Genomic DNA, 6,413 nt, shown 5'->3' on the forward strand with positions numbered 1-6,413 from the left:
ACCATAAATATTCAACTATTTTGTTTGTTCTTTCACGTCCAAGGGCACCGCAGGTCGGAGCTATTCTTTTAAAATAAACCCCATTCGTGTGTTAAATAAGCAAGAAGTTTTATAGAACTGCGGAACCTCCTTAGGCACCAATATGGAATAGAAGTTGAATCTCGGCTACTGTGTTCCTGTTCGGAGGTCTAGATGTTCTTGCAATGTGTGCAAAAAGCAAATTAATTTCAATGAAATTTGACTGGGAGGTCTACATAATATTGTTGAAAATAAATGCAGTCTCAATCAATTTTAGTTTACTATTCAGAACTTCATGTACTAATTCAAGGTACTTGTATTTTCACGACTATAAGGCGCACTTAAGTCTTAAAATTTCTCCAAAATAGACCTGGCGCCTAATAATCCAGTGCGCTTCATATATGGACCAATACTAAAATTGTTATCACGATAAAATAAAATAAATCAGTCGATAGGCTCTTTAAAAACAGTGTGTCCAATACAGAAATAGCACTCGTCACTGACAGTGCGGATTTAAATGTGATGCACCATATAGTCGTGAAAATACGGTAGCAAAACTAAAATTTATACCAGCATTATTTAGGACACAAAGGAGAGCCAAGCCAAAGGTAATACCTGTGAGGGAGAGGTTGTCTCTGGGACTGGTGCACTCTCAGTTGCAGCAGTGTCTGTGAGGGGCCCAGGCACTAGGAGAGGTCCAGGACTAGGAGCTGTCAAGGCCTCGGCCTCAGAGACAGAGTCTTCGGTAATCGGTACGAACTCGGAGGGGGTGATGGCTGTTGTGCGATCCTCTGACACCATGGGAGACTGAAGCGAGTTCTCCAGGCCGGGGTCGCTCGGACAAGAAGCTGGGGTGAGCCCTCCAGTTCCCGGAGCGACGGTAGCGGTGGCAGTCTTCTCGGGATTGTCCCCTGATGGTCTCTGGTGAGCAAAGCGGGGGTGAGCTGAAAGAGACTTGGGCAGCAGGTGCTTCTTGTGTCGCGAGCGTCTGCTGCCGCTATCTTCGATGAAACCTGAGTCGTCGCCGTCATTGGCCGTCGAGCCACTGAGGCAGTTGATGAAGACGTTACGATTACTTGTGGAGGAGGAGGCCGAGGCTTTGTCAAAATCCTCCGTTTGAGAGCGGGTGATTTTTTTCTGCCGATAGCTCCCGAAGCCAAACGTGTGTCTGGACTTTGGGTGAGCATCGCTATGACCTGTCGACTGTGGCGTGGTGGTCGGCTGCTGGCTGTTACCGTTTGCATCGGTGGTCTGGGCCGAGAGTGGGGGCGACGTGAGGTTCAAGTTGACGGGCTGGACACGAGGATGGCTGCTCCGCTTGGCTGAGAAGCTCAGAGAGGGTGTGCGAAAGAGACTCCGACGTTTACCGGTGCTCCCCGAGCTAGAGTTGGTACTGGAGGGCGATGAAGTATGTGCGCAATTGCCCCCCGACGACGGTGACGACGGCAGCGAGTCCTGTCGTTTGCAGTTGCTCCGCCGGAAGATGGGCAGGCGGGAGACTAGTGTGGAGCGACGCGAGCCGGATTCACCCATCGATAGGCTGAGGCAGTGGTGGGGCAGTCTGCAGATTAAACAGAGACAAGCTCAATGGGGTCTGCAAAGAAATCTTCAATAAATTATTTCATATCGTTATACAAAAATACAAACTAGTATTGGAGTATGGCTCTCGAGGAATAACATAAGAAAATATGAATTGTTTATGGCTTTCTCTGTCAAAATGGTTCCCTCCCCCTGTTTCAGACTATTAATTTTACCAAGTCTTCCATTCAGCACTAATATAGGTGACAGCGCTCGATTCTACATTGGTCATTTGGATACACCAGGTAAATTAGGGCTAACATGTTGCAAATCAATCAGAATGGAGTTTGTTTTTCTTTTTGTTTTTATCCCACTAGCACATCTCCGAAACTTGACCTGACCAGACCCTCTGCATGCTCCCTGAGACGTGGCCATGTGGTTTATGCAGTAAACACATTAACAGACAAAAACATTGACCCAGAGATTTACTCTAAGCTTGGTCGCATTCCCTGTTAATTTTCAGATAACAAGAGTAAAAGAAGCTCCATAAAAAGAGAGGATGGACACTGGACATTACAAAGCACAACTAGATGCAAAGGCAAGAGCTCAAATACTTACATTTTCATTATTTGTCTCGTGTCGTCAGCTGAGAACTACCACAGTCGCAAGCGAATGACTCAAGTGTTTTGGTTTAGACCTGGCTGTAATAAGCTTACTTTAACTCCCCGCACTGAGGTACTCGGTGAGTGCGTCAACTCCTCCAAAGGCAAATTTGATCAAGTTATTAACTCTAATTCATTACTGTGATATGAATCCACTCCATCGGCGACACTTGGCGAACATTAAAGGCTATTAAAATGTCAGGTCAAATCAACTTCTAAAAGGCTGGGCTGGATTTGGGTGCCTTTCCTCATTAAGGAATAAGATGAAATGGAGTCAATACCATCTGTCTATGAAGACCAGGCAAAAGTACTGTTAAACTAGTCATCAGTTAGCATACTGGTCAGTTGAGTATGCATATGATGCCACACTGTGATTGTGCAGTACAAACAGCTGACCTGGACAATGCACTCTGACTGAGCACCTTGAGACAAGAAAAATCCTCCACTTGATTAATCACAGATTACAGGCAGATTGAGAGCACTGGTAGGACTGGTGACCAATGATGAGGACATGACAGCTGCATGGCACTTTTTATTAATTCTTAGATTTAAGTTCAGGATTTACCTGAATCCAGCAAGTCTCTCAGGCATTAGTAAATTAGTCGACTAAAACAGGATTCCCATGTTCTTGCTGTCAGTGATATTATTTTGATAATTTTAATAAAAATAATTTGAATTTTAAAAGTAAATTGGTAAAATGGAAATTGCCTAAAAAAAAGACAGGCCAAAATCAAACCAGAAGTTTCTGCCTTTAAGACTGGGGTTCAGTACTCATTTGTTCTCAACTTTGTGCCCATGGTTTCAGCCTTTATTTTCTAACAGATTTGATGTACTTAAAAATAAATCAGCAAAGTAACTTTACAGCACCTTTAAGGCACACTTCACTATAAACCGCACCCACCAAATTATGATAGAAACTGCATTTGGTCATTTACGAGACACACTGGACTACAAATCAAAAATGTAAACTTTGTACTATGGGATATTTACATGAAAATACATGCAGTTCACGAGCATGAAAAATTCAAAAATTAGCTGCACTGGACCATAAACTGCAATGTTTTATTACAGTATTAATTCACCCATCCTTTATTGTATTTGCTTGCTAACAATAAAATTCCAATTGTAATTCAACATGCACAATATTTTTTTTTTTATAAAAACTATTTATTCAATTTCCATACCAGTCATTATCCTCGCAATTATAACTTTGGAATTGTAAAAAATTATCACCAACATGACAGGATTCATACTAGTTAATTCAAACAATAAATCATCCATATTCGTGTCCTCATTTAGGTATATGGTGAGCTGGAACTGACTTTGGGTGACAAGCGTTGTACACCCAGGACTGGTTTCCAAAAAATGGCATAGCATAGAGAAAAACAAGTATCCACACCTATGTCCCTATCTGGCCCATAACTGGAATGTGGGAGGAGTACCCAGAGAAAAACCTCAGACAGATTCCATGCCAGATCTGACTGTAAGGCAGACATTTTAATCAGACAGTCAGATTAAAAGATTTTTTCAGAAATAAAGCCCCATTCTTTTTAGGTTTGACATACTGGTTTAAAGTATTGTTTTGAATTAACAGCTGGAGGACTTCAGGGGAGCATCTTACCATGTGCTTAATGACACCATATGCTGACAGTTTAACTTTTTATCTTTTCCCCTTACTTACACAAATACCCACGGTCAATAAATCGCACTGCATGCGGCGTATTTTGCATAGATTACTGTTGTTTTAATTGTGTGAGGGTGTGATGACTAAAACAGGATGTGTGCATCCCTTGTAAGAGATTTGTGACGAAATGTCCTTGAAATCAGAATGGTGTGAGACCGATGACCACGTGCACACACAATCATACCACCACCAGTGGGAATCGAGCCCGCACCAATGTCACTCGAGTGAACTTCTACACCACAAGGCAGCTCACGTGACTGTTTGAAACAACATAAAGACAACTCTGGCATATTCTCAATGACTGCTTTCAAATGAAAAGATATTCATGTGGACTACTTTACCATGAAGGCTGCCACGGGCCAATATTCTTTGTGGTATTAAGAATGGCAAACAGTGAGTGAGCACTTAAGGAAATGTTGTTGACCATGTACTAACAAAAACTGGCTTCAGAAATGCTGATGATTACATAATGTAATATACTGTGCGTGTGGCTCGACAACATTTAACTATACATTCATTTCTTGCTTGTCATTTTGTTTGTACTTTTTACTTTTTTTAAAGATTTCATTAAATGCTAAAATCATAATATATCACAATAATCCAAAATAAAATGTTTTTCTTTTGAAATTGGATTGTTCATGTTGATTAATTGCTTGCCATTGACAGCAACAGACCTCAAATTCATTTAAACTGCTAGGACAGACTGTGACTTATATTTCAGAGCGATTAACGGTGCTAAATATTCAATCCATTTTGACTTGGAGCGATCATTCACTGTCAGCCTCTCCCAAACAAAATGGATTGGACATCTGTGCTGTCAATGGCAGTTAGTGAATTAAACAATCAAGTATGAACAAAGACAAACAGTGATGACCTGTAAGTTGGCACAGGACTTCCTATCCAAACAGGAAACACATTCACAAAAGACTTGTCGCAGTGGCTGAACATATTTGAGAATCCTGAGTCATCAAGTTTGAATAATATTTTCAGTATGGCATCTTTAATTATTAGGCCCAGTATTTTAAGATTGCTGATATCCAGTATAGGTGGCCCGTTGGATAAGTGGTTAGTGGGCCTCGCAGTTCTGGGCCTTGGGTTCAAATCCAGATCAGAGTTTGCATGTTTTCCCTGTGTGGATTTTCTCCGGGTACAATGGTTTCCTCCCACATTCCAAAAACATGCATGGTAGGGTGATTGGGCACTCTAAATTGCCCCTAGGTATGACTGTGAGCATGAATGGATGTTTGTCTCCTCGTGCTCTGCGATTGGCTGGCCACCAATGCAGGGTGTCCCTCGCCTCGTGCATGAAGTCAGCTAGGATAGGCTCCAGCACCCCCGTGACCCTTGTTGATGATAAAGCAGTTCGGAAAATGAATGGAAACATTCATTTGAATTGCATTTTTCTGCTTAGTCAATATACGTGCTGTAGTGAACTAATTGCCTGCCATTGACATCAATAGACCTTCAAACCATTTGAACATGTGACAATAACATTTGTACTTAAAGACAAAATCATTGGATTACAAGACCAATACAGGCAATTGCTAAAATGATTCCGATTGAATTGATCTCCAGCTCCCTCGATAACAACAAGGGTCACCGGTGAATGCAAATATTGCGCGCACGGGTGCCCCCATGAGGGTCCAGGGGCGTCACCCTGGGCCCGCATGCATGAATGCGCACCTGTCCGCTTGAACAAGCCCTGGATCCCATCTTGGCACCTCGACACGGGCCGCTACTTGATGAAACTGTGATCAAATCGGTGCATTCTGCTCTAACGACACAAAAAACGTGCTCATCACGCCGTATTCACGAGGCGATAACATGGCATTCTCGCCGATTAATCTCACAGGTGTGGAGGGGAAAAATGCCAGGAACCGGTAAGGCTGCCATTATAGCTAGCTGACCGCTAACCGATCGTACCTTTCAGCGGATTCCCAGCGCCTCTCCGGCTCGACTCATAGAGGCTTTGGAGAGCCTCAAACGGCGACCTGATCCAGGGGAAGTCGCGGTTGTTTGGTGGGGGATCAAGTCCCGATAACGTCGTTGTTCCGCCTCACTTAGACGGAGCGGATCATTTCCTATCCTTCTGCGTCTTCGGTCGTCTTCCGCGTTGAGGCGACAGCGTGTGACGTCAGCAACTCGGAAACGCCCACCACACGGAGATGTTTTGTCGCCACGTGCAGGTAAACGGATGATGGACAGGTGAGCCTGCCAGTACAATTTCAATCACAATAAGGGAGGATAGATGAAACGCATCTAACAGTCATGATTTCAACTAATTTCGACAAGTATAAAAGGCCTTATTACACGAATAGTCATAGTACATTAGAAATAAATCAATTCCACTCGGGATTGCCATTAAATATTTTAATATCATTGATATACTGGTTCTGTAATATAAACCTTACCTAATATTAATATTGCTTATAATATTAAGGTGAAAATCATGCATGTAAATAAAAATATAACATTACATAAGCTCTTCATCTAGCTACACTTTATGCACCATTTAGTACACCTAGAGTAGC

At 42.6% G+C, this 6,413-nt stretch overlaps 1 protein-coding gene across 5 annotated transcripts in view; it reads right to left on the reverse strand.

Annotated features, from left to right (window-relative positions):
- LOC144195687 (serine-rich coiled-coil domain-containing protein 1-like) overlaps positions 1–6,052 on the reverse strand; it is an 82,067-nt gene extending 76,015 nt beyond the window's left edge. For all 5 annotated transcript variants that reach the window (XR_013326140.1, XM_077715492.1, XM_077715491.1 and 2 more), the window contains exons 1-2: positions 5,806–6,052; positions 634–1,579 (exon numbers count right to left, since the gene is read on the reverse strand). Coding sequence is in view for 4 of the 5 variants with exons in the window: in XM_077715492.1 (XP_077571618.1) it covers positions 634–1,551 (918 nt within the window). In the remaining variant the exon portion in view is untranslated. The remainder of the gene's footprint in view (positions 1–633; positions 1,580–5,805) is intronic.
- Between the last annotated feature and the right edge of the window lie 361 nt (positions 6,053–6,413).

This window comes from Stigmatopora nigra, chromosome 4 (genome assembly GCF_051989575.1).
Source record: "Stigmatopora nigra isolate UIUO_SnigA chromosome 4, RoL_Snig_1.1, whole genome shotgun sequence".
NCBI lineage: Eukaryota > Metazoa > Chordata > Actinopteri > Syngnathiformes > Syngnathidae > Stigmatopora > Stigmatopora nigra.